Here is a 21,503-nt window from a genome sequence, read left to right as displayed (position 1 = left end):
TTCAGAAGAGATCTCCAGCCCTTCGTACTCTTACTGATTAATGCACTGCCATGCAGGATTCATGGATTCAATTTCCTCCAACACCACTTCAGACATCAGTCGAATCCATGGCACGTCGGATTGCGGCACTTCTGCGTGTTCGCGAAAGGCCCTACATGTTATTAGATATACCCGTTTCTTTGGTTCAAAATGGTTCAAATGGCTCTGAGCACTATGGGACTTAACTTCTGAGGTCATCAGTCCCCTAGAAATTAAAAATTCTTAAACCTAACTAACCTAAGGACATCACACACATCCATGCCCGAGGCAGGATTCGAACCTGCGGCCGTAGCGGTCGCGTGGTTCCAGACTGTAGCGCCTAGAACAGCTCGGCCACCCCGGCCGGCGTTTCTTTGGCTCGCCAGTGTAATACCCTGACCATTTTGCATCAAATGTCAAGAAAACTCTCATCAAACCACTTGCCAGAGTTTTAATTTTCAGAAAACTGATTCCAAATTTAGCGTTACCTCCTTAGCGGAGGGGTTCGTTTTGTTACTATGCTAAACATTTCAGTCATATGAAAAGGTGGTATATACGGTTCAGATCCGGAAGACGCAGCATTTGTACAGATAGTTCAAGAGTGTTTCACCTCAAGTGATATAGACACAAAACTGCAGATAGGAATGGTTCATTTCAGCAATCATTTTCCCTAGTAAATCACGTATTTCCGGAAATGTGCTTCGAAACACGTGAAGTTGAAAAATTGCTTTTGATACGTTGAACGCAGTACTTGGTAAAAATACAGGATATTCTTGTAAAGATAGAGGCTACAAAACAATTTGTGAAACAGGAAAGCACCTGGTTGACAAAACTTGCGAATTGCTAGAACTCACGAAAGGATAGACGTGAAGTTTGTCTCACGTAGCGGTGACATCTTGTCATGTAGAGAGGTCTTTTTCACTCGGAATTACCTTCTTTAGTGGCGAACGAAAAAGGTTCACCCCACAAAACGTCTGAATGACACTTCTCGTCTATTGCAACAACAGCACTGGACAATAGGTTGAGTTCCTAATACAAATTATTCTCTATTTCATTCCCCTTAAAGATTTCTATTAAAGCAGTGCAGTACTTTTTGACAGTAACTGAGAACGGATAACTAACTTGTGACGAACTGATGACAATATATGTTTATCGTACGATTTTTATTTTGCATATCGTTTATACATGTGTTAACGAATTTTTAGAGCATATATCCATGCATACTGTGGCATTTGTTTTTTGCATACAGATCTTGGCTCTTTCAGTAAAATATGTTTTATATTATGTTTAACTTTAAAAGAGTACAAGCTATACCACAGTGTGCCAGGACAGTTAACTGTAGAAAGTACAGGCCATTACCCATACTTCCATGGCTCCAAGATGCGTACAAATCTTGAAAAACACGGATAAATAAAGACATAGATCGATGTATTGGCTCATACCCATGGGCGTTTGAAGTAAGAAAAACAAAAGCAATTGCAGCCTCCTGCGTTGTCTTGTTTAAAGACGGGAAATGAACTGATAGATGTATTTCGCTTTCACTCGTTCAGAGTTGAAGCGAACTGGAAGCTTTCATATCGCCGCTATGAAAGTTGGGCTGGATTGAGTGTAGAAGACTAGTTAAAATATGTGCTTGAATCAGAGTCAGATACTCTTTATAAATAGAATAAAATAGGACTACTGAGTCAGGAAATGAGGAAGTAATGGATATCCTTTGTCTACATATCTGTTTCAAATAAAGAGGGTTAAAAATTGTTCCATACTCTGAGAGATGATAGTGTAGGCCAGTCCAGTAAACAAGGGCTCTGAAATGTAAACCTTAAGAGTTATGAGTACTTGTTCAACATCATTACTGTCAAACACATCTCTTGTGATAGGTGAAATAGCTTCAGACTCCAAGAAGAACATATAAATTCCAACCCCAAAGAAATCAGGTGTTGACCGGTGTGAAAATTACCGAACTATCAGTGTAATAAGTCACTGCTGCAAAATATTGTTTACAAACGAATGGAAAAACTGGTAGAAGCCGACCTCGGGGAGGATCAGTTTGGATCTGTAGAAATGTTGGAATACGTGAGTCAATACTGACCCTACGACTTATCTTAGAAGGTAGGTTAAGGAAAGACGAACCTACGTTTCAAGTACTTGTAGACTTAGAGAAGGCTTTTGACAATGGAATACTCCCATCAAATTCTGAAGGTGGCAGGGGAAAAATACAGGAAGCGATAGTCTATTTACAATTCGTACAGAAGCCAGATGGCAGTTATAAGAGTCGAAGGGTATAAGAAAAATTTGGAGAAGGAATTGAAATCTATGGAGAATAAATAAAAAACTTTGCGCTTTGTCGATGACATTGCAGTTCTGTCAGAGACAGCAAAGGACCTGGAAGAACAGTTGAACAGAATGGACAATGTCTTGAAAGGAGGATATGACATGAACATCAATAAAAGCAAAATGAGTGTAATGGAATGTAGTCGAATTAAATCAGGTGACGCTAAGGGAATTAGATTTGGAAATGAAACACTTAAAGTAGTAGATAAGTTTTGCTACTTGGGAGCAAAATAACTGATGGTGGTCGAAGTGGAGAGCATATAAAATGTAGAAGGAAAGCGTTTCTGAAGAAGAAAAATTTGCTAACATCGATTATAGATTTAAGTGTTAGGAAGTCTTTTCTGAAAGTATCGTGTGGCTGTGGATTGGAAGTGAAACATGGACGATAACTAGTTTAGACAAGAAGAGAACAGAAGCTTTCGAAATGTGGTGCTACAGAAGAATACTGAAGATTAGATTGATACATCGCGTAACTAATAAGGAGCTACTGAACAGGATTGGGGAGAAGAGGAATTTGTGGCACAACTTGACTAGAAGAAGGGATCGGCTGGTAGGACATGTTCTGAGGCATCAAGGGATCCCCAGTTTAGTATTTCAGGGCAGCGTGGAGGGTAAAAACCGTAGAGGGAGATCAAGAGATGAATACACTGAGCACATTCAGAAGAATGTAGGGTGCAGTAGTTACTTGGAGATGAAGAAGCTTGCCAGGATAGAGTAGCATGGAGGGCTGCATCATACCAGTGTCTCGACTGAAGGCCACAACAACAACAATGAACTTTGGGCTCCAGGGCAACCAACTCTGAAATGTCTCGTGGAAAATACTAATTAATATCGAATTAACTGGTTTTAATGTGACTTAACTGATTTTAATGTAAGTGGTTCTGTAATAACAGATATTTTCATCTAATCTGTTGCGAGCAACTTGTCGTTCAGTGTTGATCGTTGGTTGCGTTTCTTAGCAGACAATATACCTGCTGTCATGACAGATATATCACTATATAAATGACACTCATTCGGATATGAGGAAAAGTAATTTCAACAGGAGGTGGTTACTATGCAAAAAAGACTGTTCCACTTGGCAAAAATATCTTTCCGAAATGATTCAATGGAGAAAAGGCTTTTAAGGCGAGCATTAATACAAATTTAATGGGAATATAGAAGGTCACTAGCGTGTGTGTTTCGTGATAGATTGTGTTATAAGATTCTGTTTTGAAATAATCATCACAAATTCCATAAACCAATAAAAACAGTTGTTGTGAATGGCTTGGAGTCGGGATTACTTTATGCGAAAGTGAATAAGTAAGTCATGTCTATTTTCCTTAGATTCATACCCGCTATTTCTAATCAAGCTCAGTATACCTGAAGGCACTAAAGGACAACCTCAGTTGACATGGAGTCTCATAGTCACCCAACACACTTCCAAACACCATCTGTACAGTCAATTATTCTCTTAGAAGCGTTTGCTAATGACATGTCTTTGATTCAATGGACAAACCGTCAGATGCTAAAATGGAAAACTCGAGCCCCTTCAGGTAACTGCAGTTCCTCGTTCAGCTATCACGATACAAATAGCCTTGCTTAGCACACGTTCATCCATCATGTAATTCCTTTCTCATTCTACATAAACCTTGAAGGACATTACCATCTGATGGATGGACTTCCTCCCGACATTTGTGCGTGAATTTTACGAGGGCGTGCTGAAAAGCAATGCCTCTGAATTTTTTTAGAAGAAAACTCTCAGAGATTTTTAAATAAAAGAAACATTCTAAACATTCCACAACCTTATCTTCGTGTCTACATATTTGGAGCCTTCTGTCGCCTACCGACTCTTAATTGCAGCTTGTAATATGGTTGTGTGAAAAGTCACTATGTCAATGTGCGAGAAACAGCAAGCTGTAATAGAGAGTCGAGTTAGAGTTGTTGGTCTACACGTGGAGTAGCCTCTCCTTCAGCATGACAATTGCAAGCCACAGACGAGAACTGTGACCTCCGCAAACAATCTGACGCCGCGGGTTCGTTGTCATCGATCATCCTGCATACAGTCCCGACTTGGCTCCATCCGAATTTCACCTATTTCCAAAACTTAAAAGACACCTTCGAGGGCTCGGCATGACTGATGTGTGTGTGTTTTTTTTTGCTCTGAGGCTGTTTGTATGGGTGATGCTCAAAATCAGTTAATAAAATAAAAGTAAATATTTAGATGTGTTGAATGAAGATGAAAGATCTTAATAACGTTTATATCATTTTTCAGCATGCTCTCATAGTCTGAAGAACAACAATTATATGCAAGCACAAGATGCAACGAATACAACACACCACCAGCTTGGACCAAGTGGAAGCCTGAAACACGGTTGCAAAGGTACGTTTTATGAATAAACTGCGCACGTTATGTTAACCAAACGTTTATTAGCAGCAGGCGCCATACACGATCATATTAGCAGAGATCCACCACTGCGCTGACACAAGGTTGAAGCAGCAGCCATACAAAGTGCCCACACATGCAGCCAGCGCGAGCTAGGCGCTGGCCCTGGTGAAGTAGGGCAGCGTGTCGAGGGGGGCGGCGTAGCCGTGCAGCCAGGTGGGTCCCTGTATGACGGGGTGCTCGGGGTCCACCTCGTCGCGCCACCTGCCCTCTGGCAGGTAGATGTCGCGGCTGACCGCCTTGTGCGACACCACCGGCGCCACCAGCACGTCGTCGCCCAGCATGTACTCTGTGCACAGGGAAAACACACACTGTCACCACACAGGCCATCCCAGGTTATCTCATGTAAACATGCTGTATAGAATCTTTTGTTGTGCAGCCCTTTACTCTCCTCAAGAATCTCATCTCTGCTGCACGTATTTTCGCTGTCTTGTTTCCGTTTATTTATACAAAACTAGCTTCCATCTGACAACAATGGTATCGGGTGTCGAGTAACAGCCGCTCCCAGACACAGTAGAGGGTTATTTTATTTACTGTACACTCAGTTTCAGGCTTGTGCTCATCTTCAGGTTGTTTACATCCAGTTACATGTTCCACACTTAATGCTGAGGATCGCAGTTTAAAAACAAATTATGAGATGATGACTGAGTAGACCCCACTTAAATAATTGCAAGATGCTAAGCGACGTGTGTTGCAAAATATTATAATACTTATATATAGCTGTAACATCCATTCCCTTTCCACATATCACTAAAACCATTTTTGCAAAATTATCCCAATTTTTTACACGTAATATGTGTAGTATTTACCTTGGCAACTGCTGGTACTTCTGTGTTACGCCTTTTCAAGTTCAGAGACGTTACATACACAAAAATATAACACATACTACAGTTTACGAAAATCAGTTTATGCGATTATGTAACGACACTTTCATTTATAATATATGGAAAGGTTTCTGGCAAACTGTATAATTTTGTAGCCATTGTCAATTTATTATGATTATTCTTTCTTTTCTCAGACGTTATGTCTAGTCAAAAATTATTATTATTATTATCAGCCATTTCTTTAAAGATGTGGAAATTACTTCCTTACCTACTTATTCATTGAGAACGAGGGGTGAATTGGAGCTATCTATGTAAATATCGAGCTCTTCAAGGGGATTCATTTTCTTTCCTTTGTTCACAGTGTGTAATATGTTCAGGTGGTCTTTAATGATTGAGACTAAGTGTCTGTGTTGCTTCAGATGTGCTGCAAAAGTGGATGTATCAAAATTATTTAGCGAGTTGGCGTACACGTGTTCCCAGTATCTTAAAGTGAAACATCTTCTTGTCTAGACTCTGTAGACCTGTGGGCAGTTCTCACATGGAAGCTTGTAAACATCTGATTTGTTGTGACATTGGCTATTTGTCCATAATGTGTATATGTAACACCTCAGAACTTCTTAGCTCTAAGCTCTTTGACCATAACCACTACTTTCCTATGTGAACACGTTAGATGTTGAATTGCATGTGCATCCGAAGTCATCGCCATCTGTTATATCAAAATCATTACCTGCAAGTCCAGTAATAACTATTGTGAGTAATACCCAGCTAATTTGTAAGACATTGAAATATTCTTATAAAAAATGTGACGAATGTAATGTCAAAACGAGACGGACAGTACAGTTACAGGTAAGTTCTTCAATATTTTGAAACTCATGTCATTTATGAACTTCCAGTTGCTTCAGTTATGTATGTATCTTCAGTATCATATTATTTGTCTTTTATTTGAACAGTGGTCTCGAATATTCAGCGTTGAAACATGTAATTGAAAGTTAACCACCTGAAGATAGGCTAAACCCGAAACTAGTGGTGTATTGAATAAAATAACTTTCTGTTTTCACTGGTAGCCGTTATTATTCTACACCCTACAGCGGAACAGACGTAGAGTGCAACTGCATCCATTGTCGACAAAATTCATAGAGTAATACTATCGCCACACTATTATAAAATGTAATTTTTGTATCTTTCCGGGTTTTTAGTTAAGCACTTTATTTATTATTCCACAAATGACGTGAAAGTTGTGCACCTTTTCGTCTACATCTTTATCATAATCAGATTTTCTGCCGAAACTCAGATATTTTAAATGTAACCCTGTATAATTATTTTGTCGTTAACTACGATTTTCACTGTGCTGAGTATGTAGCTTCAAAGGTCATAACTTTCTTTTAACGTAATAAAATTTTAAGAATGTGTTCCTTATATTTTCTGTTTAACGTATATGTTGCTAACTGGAAGTCCACTTGCTTGTATCATCTGCAAATAGTGGTTCAGTTAGATTACTGCATTTATCTAATTTAATTCCTGGTTAATCACGGGATTTCCAGTTCTTAAGGGCATAGTGAATGTAAATAATAAAAATAGCTGCTCTTCCATGGTGCATTGCTTTTAAAGCAAAGCTTATATCGAAGAAATTGACTTGGCAGGCTAATACCGCTCTGGGTCACGAAATGTTACGTCAGCCTGAGCACCGCGTTCCCTCGCGGGAACCTGAGTGATGGTCCCTGGAGTTGTACTGTATCTTGAGTAGTGGTGAAACTTTTAAATTGTCTTAAAATGTCTCCACAGAGAAAGCCGTCAATAGTTACGTGGCGTCTCCGAAAACTTATCATCTGCGTTCGCTTTGGACCACTGTGACGAGCGACGTCTGCCGTGTTTACCGAGGATGTCTGGAGCTGTCTTGTGTCGTCCACATCTCTTCAAATTTTAGGTTGTTTCAGTAACGTCTTGGTTCTAGCAAGGAGCTTAGATTGATGCCCAGTGGTAAGAGATATCGTGACTAAGATAATCTAAACTGGAATATACTCTGAAAATGACAGAATACGGGAAAGTGTGCTTAATAACTGCATACATAGGAATGTGATAGGAAGCCCCCGGTCATACCTGAGTCGATGGTGAGAGCGGTGGCGTCCTCTGGGTCGACCCACCAGACGGGCCTGTTGACGGGGGTGCCGTCCTCTGCAGCCTTCTTCATCAGCTCGACGATCAGCGGTCCGTACTGAGCGTGCAGCTGCGTCAGGTTGCGGCAGATGTCCATGGTCTGCAACACGGTCAGCAGTTACAGCGTTACAGCTCAAGTGAAACTCTTTATAGTGTTCAGGGATGAGTAAATAGCTCTCTTCTCAGGATATACACTACTGCCCATTAAAATTCCTACACCACGAAGATGACGTGCTACAGACCCGAAATTTAACCGACAAGAAGAAGATGCTGTGATATGCAAATGATAAGCTTTTCAGAGCATTCACACAAGATTGGCGCCGGTGGCGACGTCTACAACGTGCTGACATGAGGAAAGTTTCCAACCGATTTCTTACACACAAACAGCAGTTGACCGGCGTTGCCTGATGAAACGCTGTTGTGATGCCTCGTGTAAGGAGGAGAAATGCGTTTCCGACTTTGATAAAGGTCGGATTGTAGCCTATCGCGATTGCGGTTTATCGTATCGCAACATTCCTGCTCGCGTTGGTCGAGATCCAATGACTGTTAGCAGAATCTGGAATCAGTGGGTTCAGGAGGGTAATACGGAACGCCGTGCTGGATCCCAACTGCCTCGTATCACTAGCAGTCGAGATGTCAGGCATCTTATCCGCATGACTCTAACGGATGGTGCAGCCACTTCTCGATCCCTGCGTCAACAGATGGGGACGTTTGCAAGACAACAACCATCTGCACGAACAGTTCGACGACGTTTGCAGCAGCATCGACTATCAGCTCGGAGACCATGGCTGCGGTTACCCTTGACGCTGCATCACAGACAGGCGCGCCTTGCGATGGTGTACTCAACGACGAACCTGGCTGCACGAACCTGGGTGCATTTTTTCGGATGAATCCAGGTTCTGTTTACAGCATCATGATGGTCGCACCCGTGTTTGGCGACATCGCGGTCAACGCACATAGGAAGCGTGTATTCGTCATCGCCGTACTGGCGTATCTCCCGGCGTGGTAGTATGGGTTCCCATTGGTTACACGTCTCGGTCAACTCTTGTTCATATTGACGGCACTTTGAACAGTGCAAATTACATTTCAGATGTTTTACGACCCGTGACGCTACCCTTCATTCGATCCATGCGAAACCCTACATTTGAGCAGGATAATGCACGACCGCATGTTGCAGGTCCTGTACTGGCCTTTCTGGATACAGAAATTGTTCGACTGCTGCCCTGGCCAGCACATTCTCCAAATCTCTCACCAATTGAAAACGTCTGGTCAATGGTGGCCGAGCAACTGGCTCGTCACAATACGCTAGTCACTACTCTTGATGAACTGTGGTATCGTGTTGAAGCTTCATGGTCAGCGGTACCTGTACACGCCATCCAAGCTCTGTTTGACTCAATGCCCAAGCGTATCAAGGCCGTTATTACGGCCAGAGGTGGTTGTTCTGGGTACTGATTTCTCAGGATCTATGCACCCAAACTGCGTGAAAATGTAATCACATGTCAGTTCTAGTATAATATATTTGTCCAATGAATATCCGTTTATCATCTGCATTTCTTATTGGTGTAACAATTTTAATGGCCAGTAGTTTATATATATTGAAGAAAGAGCAGGAAGTATTAGTTCAAATGGTTCAAATGGCTCTGAGCACTACGGGACTCAACATCTTAGGTCATAAGTCCCCTAGAACTTAGAACTACTTAAACCTAAGTAACCTAAGGACATCACACACACCCATGCCCGAGGCAGGATTCGAACCTGCGACCGTAGCAGAAGTATTAGTGTTACACTACTTATATTGTATCATACTAGAATCTGGGTTCTCGGAATTTTAGTGTAGGTCTCTTGTGACACGAAACATGTGTTTCAACGCGTATCTCAGCATAGGTTCCTTATCATTTCCGTGAATCTCTCTCACTCACTTTTCAGCGACGAATTTTCTTCACCAAGTGGGGGACAGCAATCTTGTCAGCTGTTGTTCACGATAAAATAAAATATCACGTGCTTATTGAAACTGCGTTCTTTGCTCATAATTTAATGTCGATTCTTTTTGTTGTATTTTCGTAACATACAAGACACAAGCGCGCTATATTGGTTGCAGTGGTTCAAAAGAAAATGCCTCATATTAGGATTTCGATACGGCTAAACCAAGTGGATGAACTGGTTGAAGATAGAATTCTCAGCCCTGAATTAGGTTTACAATATGACTATTAATAATAAACGCTCTTTTTGTCCACGCGACTGTAATGTTGGATGTACTTTAACATTCTGTACTTAAGTAGTAATTATTTGATGAACTTATAATGCATTTGCTCCAGGGGAAAAAAGTAAATATTGTGGCAACCTGCACGAATAAAAGAATAAACTGGCCAATGAATCAACAAGAACGACTATTGCTACTAATACCACAATCGTTGCCAAGTTGCAGACTCTGACAACCCTGACAGTGACAGTACCGTATCAGAATACTGTGCCGTCTAACGCATGCCTGTTCGACAGGTGTTGTTTCATTGCAAACGCATCGCTCGTTCTGTATTCATTCATTGAATAGTAAAGCATTGTCTTCACTATTTCGTGGGTGCGTACCGGTGTAACCAAGAAAATATTGTGACGGGTATCACAGAAACCGTTTTCGTTTGAAAATAACTACATATACGACAACATTAACTTCTGGAGCAAAAAATATTTAAGTACAAATGTTAAATGACCTCTGTGTTATTTTACCCAATTGGTAGCTGGAAAAGCAGTGGTAACACCGCTTCCCGTCATATCACCGAAGTTAAGCGCTGTCGGGCTCCGCCAGCACCTGGATGGGTGACCATCCGGTTTGCCGAGCGCTATTGGCAAGAGGGGTGCACTCAGCCCTTATGAGGCAAAATCAGGAGCTACTTGATTGAGAAGTAGCGGCTCCTGTCTCGTAAGCTGACATACGACCGTGAGAGCGGCGTGCTGTCGACATGCCCCTCCATATCCGCATCCAGTGACGCGTTTGGGCTGAGGATGAGACGGCGGCCGGTCGCTACCGTTGGGACTTCATGGCCTGCTCAGGTGAAGGTTTTTAATTTTTCTCCATTCACTCGAAAACATCTGACCGTACAGTGTAGCTCTATATGTAGATAAAAATTTCTTTTCGAAATACGTGTCTTTTTTTCCTTAATGTGAAATTTTTTGTGCGTCACGTACCGTATGAACGCTGTGATGCGACCTTATACGTGGTTCGTATAAATACAGAGCGACACATGCCATCAAATAAGCGCTCAACTCACCTCGTTGTCGAAGTCCCAAGGCTTGACGTGGAACCTGATAGCCGGCATGAAGGTGGTGGCCTGCAGCCAGCGGATGTACAGGTCGTAGGTGGGGTAGCCGCCGTGGTTCTCGGCGCCGCCCACCTGCTCCGGCATCACGAAGGGGTAGCCGACCATGCTAAGCTGCAGCAGCTTGGGCACCAGCGTCTTGAGGCCGTTCTGGCCGCTCCACGCGGTGTCGATGACGTCCATGAGGAAGAAGTTCGGCAGCTGCTGGCTCTCGACGCCGGAGCGCAGCGTCACCATGGGCCCGAACTGGGCGCCCGCCCTCGAGTACTCGTCCGAGATGGCCACCGGGTTCTTCTCCACCGGCGTGATCTCCGCCGGCTGCGGCACGTAGCTGGACTCGCCGTAGTCGAACCTGAACGTGTCTATCCCTGTCTCATTGCGAAGTGTCTGGAAAGAGATTAAGAATGCAGTGGCGTACCGTGAGAGATGAAGCAAACGACGGCTCCTGTTCTCTACAGGGTATACAAGCCGACGTCAGAGCGGGAGACAAAGATAGAGAAAGTATGGGAGGATATCGGACGGTTGATAAATTATGTAATCTTCGTAGGATATTGGAATGCGGTAGTAGGGGAAGAAATAAAAGAGAGAGTTCCTGAAGAATATAGGATTGGTATTTGAAATAGGATGGCAGAAAGGCAAACTGAGTTGTGCAATAAAGGTTAATTACTAATACATTGTTCAAAATTGGAAGGTGGGGAGCTATAAGTTGCAATGGCGGGAGACGCGCCGATATTTGGAATGGACATCGTAGTCAGAGAAAGAGTCCGAAATCAGTTGTTGGATTGTGAGGCGTAGCCACAAGCAGGTACAGTCTCGGGCCACAATCTTGTACTGATGGAGAGCAGGCTAGAGCTTAAAAGATTCTCCAGAAAAATCAATGAGAAATGAAGTTGGGCACTGAAGAATGATGAGAAGCGTCCTATGCTCTCTAAGGCTGCAGTTACTGCAATACTGAACACAACAGCGGGCAGTCCGCTTGAAGAGGTATGGAAATCTCTGAAAAGGGCACTCACACAAATCGAATACAGTAGCGTATGTACTAGTATGGTAACTGCGAAGGAACTGTGGGTAACACACGAAAAATTTCAGTTGATCGGCTGGAGAAGGAAGTTGAAAAATGCTCAGTTTGAGATAGAAATATCGCAATTAAGAAAGAAAAATCTAGGAAGTGTAGTGAAGCCAAGGCGACTTGGTTTGTAGGAAATCAAAAAGGAATGGTCGCCAGGACGACTGATATAGAAAAGTGAAAATCTTTTTTTTTTTTTTCAATGAAAATCAAAGGCATCAATTTTCATACTGAAAATGGAATCCTACTGTTAAACGAAGAGGTAAGAACGGATACGTGGAAAGAGTATGTTGAAGGTAGGAGTAAATGTCCGATGACGCGACAGAAGAAAAAACGAGAGTCGACATGGAAGGCTCACACATTCCGCTATTAGAGTCAGAGTTTAACAGACCTTCAGGAGACTGGTGATCAAGAAAGGCTGAGGGCATAGGCAACATTCCTTTGGAATTTCTAATCTCGAGAACGACCCCACAAACGTCTTGGAATCTCATGCAACCAAGTTCCTGATAATAATAATACACATAAGAAAGGTAAAGGAATTTGTGGAACAAGTTTCCTTTAATTTACGTCTATGGTCACAATCTTTTATGTTTAACAGATTACCGGCTTCGGTCCTTAATGACCATCATCAGATCTGTCTCACAAAAACAATGTCCTAACGCACTGCAGCCATAGTGGCATAGTCAACTGTTAAATGCGGAATCAGCACCAGCATTTAACAGTTGACTATGCCACTATGGCTGCAGTGCATTAGGACTTTGTTTTTATGAGACAGATCTGATGGTGGTCATTAAAGACCGAAACCGGTAATCTGTTAAACAGAAAAGATTGTGACCATAGACGTAAATTAAAGGAAACTTATTAAATATACGGGTGACTGTGTTTTTTCGCGACGATGTCGCAGCTTCTGAAATTTGAGGAACGTTTAGGTAACTGTCAGTCTGTCTTTCTGAAACGGGACACGTGGGAGTAACTTCTGACGTTTCGCTAGGTAGTGGATTAAGGCTTACGAAAACTGAAGAAGCTTTCGTAATATTTTTGGAACTAGAAAAAGGCATCCACACTATAAAATTGTGCATGGTGTTCGAAATACTGAAAACAGTAAAAGTAAGCTATTGGAAAGAGGGTTGTTATTAAGTGTGTAACAAAACCAGGAGGGAAAGATACGAATGGGAGTGCTGAACGAAGTGCTCGAATTATAGAGGGTTTAAGACAGGAATGCGATCCTCCGCCCGTATCGTTCAATCAGTACATTGAGGAAATAATGACGGAAATAAAATAAAGCTTCAAGAGTGGGATTATAATTTAGGGTGAGAAGATATCAGTGAAAAGATTAGCTAATGACACTGTTATCCTCTGTGAATGGTGCGAGGAATTACGTAACATTGACTAGAATTTACAGTCTAATGATTACACACAATGGATTGAGTATAAATAGATGAAAGAGAGGAGTAAAGAGCAATGGTGGAATTGAGATTAACGGAAACTTTAGCATAGAAATTGGTGACCACGAAGCAGAAAAGTTAAATAATTCTGCAACCATGGAGACAAAGTAATATATGACAGAAGAAGTAAGGAAGTCGTAAAAAGCAAATTAGCACGAGCAAAGAGGTCATTCTTTGTTAAAAGAAGTTTATTAGTATCAAAGGTAGGCCTCAACTTGAGGACCAGATACGCAGAATGTACATACGAAGCACAGCACAATATGGCAGTGAATCGTGAACTGTACAAAGATAGGAGAGAAAGAGAATCGATGAGTGAGATGTTTTACAGTAGGAAGGTGCTCAAAATTAGGCGGACTGTAAGATAACGTATGAAGAGGTTCTCTGCGGAATCAGCGAAGAAAGGTAAATACTAATACGAAAAAGGGAAAGGATGATAGAACATGTATTATGATATCAGGGAATAAGTTTCTTTAGGGTGGGGGGGGGGGGGGGGGTGGGGGGGCTGTAGGGTAAAAAACTGTAGGGGAAGGCAGAGATTGGAATACATCCAACATGTAATTGAAAACGTAGGTTACAGACTTTTACTCTGTGATGAAAAAGTTGCCACAGCTGAAGAATTCGCAGAGGGGCTGTATCAAACGAGTCATAAGATAGATGACTTAATAATAATGAAATTTCTACTAAAGGACTATGCAAGGGAGTCATATTGTTATGACTAGATGTGCGTACAAACGAGAAGAATAGAAAACAAAGCGCCACAGATATCGTTAAATGGATGATTTAGCAACTAGCTTCAGGTTTTAGAAAACCCAGGTACAGCAGCACATTGTTCCCCAACACATATTTATTTCTGTGAATCATCTTCATTTTTTATCAGAATGCATTCAATCAGTCTCTAAGTTCTCATTTCAATGAGATACAATAGGTACCTCATTCGCTCGTCGCTTTGAAAAAGACACCGAAGTCTTACTGGCAATGTCATCCAATAGTGGGTATTTGAGATGACTAAAAGTACAATCAGAAGTTAAGCTGAAAAATATGAGTTTTGAGAAACAGCAGCTATGGATTTAAAAGGAAAATTGGATTGAATGTTTCCAGATAATTTATTCTGCACCAAGTGCTGCATGTAATTAATTCTGTAGTCGGATAAATGTATACGGATTGGTTATAAGTTTAATGAATTGATGAAAAGTGTATCTAAATAAATGAATGAAAAGCCTACCAACATACTCTCGACTGACAAATGTCCCCTAGCTATCTCCTTTTATAAAATGCTCTTGAGTGAAGTCACGAACTTGATGACCTACAGACAAAAGTACTGCATGCCTGCGGCGTACATTAAATGCAAGATATTCTAATTACTCATCATACGATATATCCATATCGGCTACCTAGTCATTTCATATATTCTCAGTAGATGTTCGTTTGCAGGACGTAATGTCTCTAAGCGTTTTACAGAATGTACTTCTAATTCCTTCTGAAAAGTCAAAGATGAATATGATTTTTCTTTTATATGGGTTACAAGAACCGCAAGAAGCTCTGCAAGCGATTGATTGTATTTAAGTAGAGGCATACTATGCTGCTACTCACCGAAAGTTTGTCCGTCCACCAAGCTGCTGCGTCTGGGTTGGTGAAGTCGACAACGCCGCCATATCCCCTCCACCAGCGAGTGGTCGTGCTGCCGTTAGTGTTCTGCACGAGGTACCCGTTGGCCAGCGCCTCAGAGAAGTACGGCTCGCAATTTTCGTTTACAAATGGGTGCATCCACAACGCGACGGAGAACCCTAGCGCGTGGAGGTCATCCGTGAGCGCACGCATGTCGGGGAACTTGGTCGTGTCGACGGTCATACTGCCGTAGCAGGTTTCCCATTTGTCAGATATTTCGATAACGCTGTAGTCGAATCCGTGCTCAATTATATTGGCGACCCTGTCCCTCACGTTGTCTTCTGGAGGCGCCACTGTCCAGATGGGGTATGTTGCCATGCGTTCGTCTGGGATCTCGTCGGGCTTGCCCATGTACGTCTGGACGACGTGCTCGTGCGCCTGTCTCGGGTCCTCGTACGAACACAGCTCGAACTGCAGCACGTTGTCTGTTCGGTTCTCTGGGTAGGGAGACATATTCTGGGCAACGAAGCAGAGTTTGTTGAGCGTCTCATCGGTGTTCTGGTCGATGAAGAGAGGACTGTTTGCATGAACGCGGACGGCTCTGCCGTCGGAGAAGAGCCAGTAGCGCGAAGCGATGGCGGCGTGGTCTCTCTTGTTGGTGACGTATGCGTAGTGGTCGTACACGTTCTGCTCCGTTGGCCACTTCTGGTAGGTCGATTCGATACCTCCGTAGATGTGACTCGAAAGGTGGCGCTGACACATTCTGATGGGCGCGGTCGGAACGTCAATCGTCAGCCGGCCTTCAAAACAACGACCCGCCCTGTCTTGGCGCCGCAAGACGACCCTGGAGCTTCCAAAGTCGAAGGACTCCTCATCCAGACGTCTCTCGTGGCGCGGAGCTGCAGGCAGCTCTTCTCCTGGAACTTCGATGTATCCCAGTTCCACCTCCTGGCCGCCTAAAACACGCAAGTAATTATCTCCTGTGAGTGAATTTGCTGTAGTCATAAATATAATAAAAGAGAGCTATTATGAAACACTGAAGTACACTAGAACACAAATTTATGATTGCCATAAAGGGAACTGAAATCCTTCAATAATTGAACACCAGAAACATGTAGCGCGCTATATCCCACAAATGGCTGAATTTTAATTCTTCTTACGGATTTAGAGGTCTACGTCAGCGTTTTATGTACAAGTAACGCCACGACTACAGTAACCTCTACTGACATTCCACTATACCATTGTTGTTCAAACGTTCGACAAGCTACACTTATTCTCTAGCATGCACCGAGTAGCTATTATTCCGACATTAACCCCTGATATGTACTTGCCAATATCATTTCCATATCTCTTATTATTACACACATTCAGTCTCACGCCTGGGGTAACATTAGATCATAAGACGGACTACAACTTCTCATGTAGACAAGTCATGCAGCATACATGAAGCTCTTTCAGAATATTATTCTAGAGTGTGTGGCGATTGAATGTTTCATTCTATACAACTGCACAGAAAGTAACAATAACACGAAAAGCGCATTCACTTTACCATACGTGTTATGTAGACAGTTTCCTTACAAGAAAACAGTACTAGAAAGGAACCCCACTCCATATATTGAAACTATCGCTTTGCGTTATTTGAAATCATGCCACAATCAAACACATTGATATATCTGAGAGAGGACACGAAGTTGGCTGCTCCTTGGCCACTATCAAGAATGTCACCATGTATGACAGTCGTACTGGAGCACATTCTACTTTAGTTGGAAAATTCCACGTTTTATGCAAGCAATCTGGCAACAATATTATTCTGTCGTATCATTATATACTTTAACAATATTCGTCTCGGAATGTTTCAGTAAAGGCGTTAATAACAATTATACCCTCACATACAACACCTTCCCATTTGTCACGTAAAGTCTGTGTAGTAAAAATTTCATTTAACTCGCATGTATTCTCCTTGCAGCTGTAATTTTGCCATACTCTCAGGGAAAATATTACCACAGGCGTCAAACAACGCTGTTTGATCAGCGAAACGTTACAGGTGAGCGCTCTTAATTCTGCGACATTTTCTGCGTCTACACCTACTTCTACTTGATTGCTCTGCATTTCACGTTTCAGGGGCGGGCAGAGAGTTCGTAGAACCACTTTCATGCTATTCCCCTGCGACTTGACAGATTCTTTAACAGGTGGCGCTGACCAGGCGGGCAGGATGAAGAGAGAATCGCCAGACGACTTATCAGTAAGCACCTGAAGTGGTGCAGAAGCACCCATTGCTTCCTCGGCCACAAACAGGACGGAGAGTAGGGTTCTCTGAAAGAGGGCTATCCGAAGGGTGAGCCAAAGGAAAACACTCCTCAACTGCGTCATCCTCCTGTGCTCTCCGACTCTTGTTTTTAAAACCCCGGCAGTGACGACGTTAGTAGCCTTACGAGTGAGCAGCGAGGTCAAAATCACAATCAGTACATCTCAAAGATCCACTTTGATCCCCAGTAGTCGGGATTGGCCTAGTTGCAGAGTCTTGTTGGAGAAGAGCCGCTGAAATAAGTTTTTACACTGTTAGTAGGCGGGTTTTTAATGTCACCACACGTCGGGCACAATTGGCAGGTAAGTGGCTCCTCCCATTACCAATAAAGCCGGTTTCTTCCTGGCCGGTACAATAAACATATACCTGATAGCCACATACCTGTAAGTGAGAGCGAGTATTTTTTTCATCACCATGTACACCGACCGAACATTTCTACATAAATGTCAGCGAATCTGAGCAGACAAGCGTTCCCTTAGAATATATCGTACCTCCCCATAAGGAAGCAGTATGGACCTCAGAAAACTGTAGGCTCCCTCGAGCAGAAGAAAAACCCGAATATTCGTGTGGGCCACTTCTGCGTTTGCCAAAAGAACCATGATGGTGGGACCAGCACGATGAGTAAAGAGGATCTGATTACCGTGACGTAATACCATACTGTCAACCTAAAGCACGTCAAGAAAATTAACGAGAGAAAGATATAATTCCTAATGAAAGTACGTAGTATGCAGTTAATCTGCACTAACCTTGACACTGTCCACCAGCCAGTCGCGTGTCTCTAAAGAGCCGGGCTGCACATGCCTCGTGAATTTATCAAAACTGAATCTGACAGTACCTATACGTGGAATAGACTTTGGAAACATGTTGGACATCACGATACGAGATAACGAAGTGTAAGGAAGGGCTGCACAAACTCCGGACACTAGGCGAAGAACAGCAACGTGACGTGCACGACCTCTCACACGGCACATGTGAGATACGCTACGCCAACGCTAAGAGGCGGAACTATGACAGCTTTCTATCACAAGACGCAAAGCGGAGTCCACTCAGCAAAGGGATGTTGCACGAGCTCCTCTGAGATAAAAAGGTTGACACAGGAGAGGAATTCGTGGCGGGCGGCATCAAACAAAAGTTAGTTAATGGCGATGGTGCAGGCAATAAGTAGGTTACTGATATTTCGGTTTCAAAGGAAGATCAGAAACCGAATAAAAAATCAATTAGTTTAATGAGAAGTGACAGTAGTTGATTACAAGCTTAAGGGGGAAAGCCGAAGTGCTTAATTTGCTAATAGTGGAACCTAAAGATAGTTTTGGAAAGGAGTAAAAACTGATTGTGAACGCAGAATCGAGGAAATTAGGCGATAAATGAAATCATCATTAGCGAACTGAATAATAAAACAGATACATTAAATACGATAGGTGTCCAACACTGAAAGAGTGAAAATAAATTTGCGAATGGTTCATGACACCCAGAGACTTGAGCGGTGCAACGGAAGTTATCCAGGAAAAAAATGAATAATTTAGAACAGATGAAACGTCCGCTTAGAAAAATTTATGAACGACTGAGCTGATAAACCTCTTATGTTATTTAATTTTCAAACAGCTGAGCAAAACTGAATGTAATCAGACCTTTCTCTCTTTACTTATTCTGATCATCACTAAACTGAGACAGAATACTTTTTTAGCGCAACGCAATCTGTCTTTCAATAATCCCTACAAAAGATTGGCCCTGACTAACAATAACCTATACCTTTCATGAATCACTGACCTCACAAAAATCTTCGTTACTAAAACAACTGCAATACAGCGTGCGCCAATACTGCCAGCTGAATAAAAGATTCTAATTACTGAAGGTACTAACTACTGATGGGCATAGTTAGCAAATGAAAGATTTTGATAGCGAACAAACAATGTATTTACCGTACCAATGTTCAAAAGTCATCATGTATACGTCAGTTCATGTTGTTGTTGTTGTCTTCAGTCCTGAGACTGGTTTGATGCAGCTCTCCATGCTACCCTATCCTGTGCAAGCTTCTTCATCTCCCAGTACTTACTGCAACCTACATCCTTCTGAATCTGCTTAGTGTATTCATCTCTCGGTCTCCCTCCACGATTTTTACCCTCCACGCTGCCCTCCAATGCTAAATTTGTGATCCATTGATGCCTCAGAACATGTCCTACCAACCGGTCCCTTCTTCTCGTCAAGTTATTCCACAAACTCCTCTTCTCCCAAATTCTATTCAATATCTCCTCATTAGTTATGTGATCTACCCATCTAATCTTCAGCATTCTTCTGTAGCACCACAGTTCGAAAGCTTCTATTCTCTTCTTGTTCAAACTATTTATCGTCCATGTTTCACTTCCATACATGGCTACCCTCCATACAAACACTTTCAGAAACGACTTCCTGACACTTAAATCTATACTCGATGTTAACAAATTTCTCTTCTTCAGAAACGCTTTCCTTGCCATTGCCAGCCTACATTTTACATCCTCTCTACTTCGACCATCATCAGTTATTTTGCTCCCCAAATAGAAAGTCTCCTTTACTACTTTAAGTGCCTCCTTTCATAATCTAATTCCCTCAGCATCACCTGACTTAATTCGACTACATTCCATTACCCTCGTTTTGCTTTTGTTGATGTTCATCTTATATCCTCCTTTCAAGACACTGCCCATTCCGTTCAACTGCTCTTCCAAGTCCTTGTCAGTTCATGATATCCAATATTATGAATTTACTCTTTCTGATGGACACACGTCCAGATCGTCCGCTTTCAAAATTCTGCCAATCCTCTCTCCCCACATCCACCACTGCTGGCGGCTCACCTCCAACTGCACAACGCTACGCGCTGCTCACATCCAGCTGCCCAACACTACAATAGCGCATATTCCAACAATGCCAACCAGCCACAGACTGCACACAGCACAGCCAGTGATTTTCATACAGAGCGCTACGTGACGTTACCAACATAAAAACCTAAACAGCCTACTCACACGGAACGTTAACTTGGAAGCAAGCGCAATTAACGTAAATTCACGTCCTACTGGCCGATTTTTATCGGACAAAAAAATTTCTGTAGGCTGAACGTATCGAATAATTTCTGTGCATAAGTGCCTCGAAATGTTCCCAATAGGTATGCAGCGAAACAGGTATTGGCTGGCGATGTACGTGGATATGCGATTAGAACCTCCGAAGACAGCACAACCTTTGACGGATTCATCTCAAAATTTACTGCCAAATATGAGGAAATGTCAGACAGGCATAATTATAACGTTTTTAAATCCATCCTAAAAATATGAAATGTGGAACAGTGGTCGGTCGAGTGCTGTAATACATTTTTTATAATTTTCGGTTCTGCAGAAAACGCTACTGAGGCGTTGAAATTTGCAGCGCTGTATAAAAGCACACTGCTACTTTTGCCTCTTCTCCTAGTGGTGGATTACAGCACTGATGGTGTACTGTGAATGTATTGTCTAGAAATGGTCGCAGACGTCGGTAGCTAAGAGTGAGCACAGAGGCAACTTTGAACAGGTGGCCAGACAGCTAGCAGTTGGCGCGCCACGCACTCACCTCTGTCAGTCAGTATCAGGACGCGTCCGGAGGCCTCGTCGTAGCGGGTGTTGAGGCCGGCCGCTGTTACGGCAGGCGCCACCAGCAAAACACCCAGCAGCAGCAGCAGCAGCGTCGGGGTCGACCACATTGCTGCGGCAGACAAGCAAGTGACGACGACAAAACAGATGGCGCTGTAGGCACCCAACACACGACACAAAGTCACGAATGACATGGTATTACGTTAATCGTAAACGACATTCACTAGCATTAAGTGTTTCATTCGTTTGCAAAACAAATTCTCGGCCATTTTCAGATTCTCTCATTTATGGAGACCTTCTCATATTTTTGTCCAATGCACTTAACTTTCACGTGGAATAGCCTGATAACCTATTAGCAGTATTTTTAAATGATGTGAAAATTTTATTTACCTTTGGAGCATATCGATAAGAGATGCTATCGCAAACAGGTAT

At 42.5% G+C, this 21,503-nt stretch overlaps 1 protein-coding gene across 1 annotated transcript; it reads right to left on the bottom strand.

Annotated features, from left to right (window-relative positions):
- Window positions 1–4,863: 4,863 nt before the first annotated feature.
- Window positions 4,864–21,181, bottom strand: LOC124622687 (myogenesis-regulating glycosidase-like). Its single transcript, XM_047148477.1, has 5 exons — window positions 21,052–21,181; window positions 15,162–16,132; window positions 11,013–11,447; window positions 7,693–7,849; window positions 4,864–5,060 (listed from the first exon to the last, which is right to left on the bottom strand). Exons 1-5 carry the CDS (start codon window positions 21,179–21,181, stop codon window positions 4,864–4,866), a joined length of 1,890 nt encoding a protein of 629 aa, XP_047004433.1.
- Between the last annotated feature and the right edge of the window lie 322 nt (window positions 21,182–21,503).

Source organism: Schistocerca americana, chromosome 7 (assembly GCF_021461395.2).
Source record: "Schistocerca americana isolate TAMUIC-IGC-003095 chromosome 7, iqSchAmer2.1, whole genome shotgun sequence".
Lineage (NCBI taxonomy): Eukaryota > Metazoa > Arthropoda > Insecta > Orthoptera > Acrididae > Schistocerca > Schistocerca americana.
This window is presented reverse-complemented; position numbering and strand designations above follow the sequence as displayed.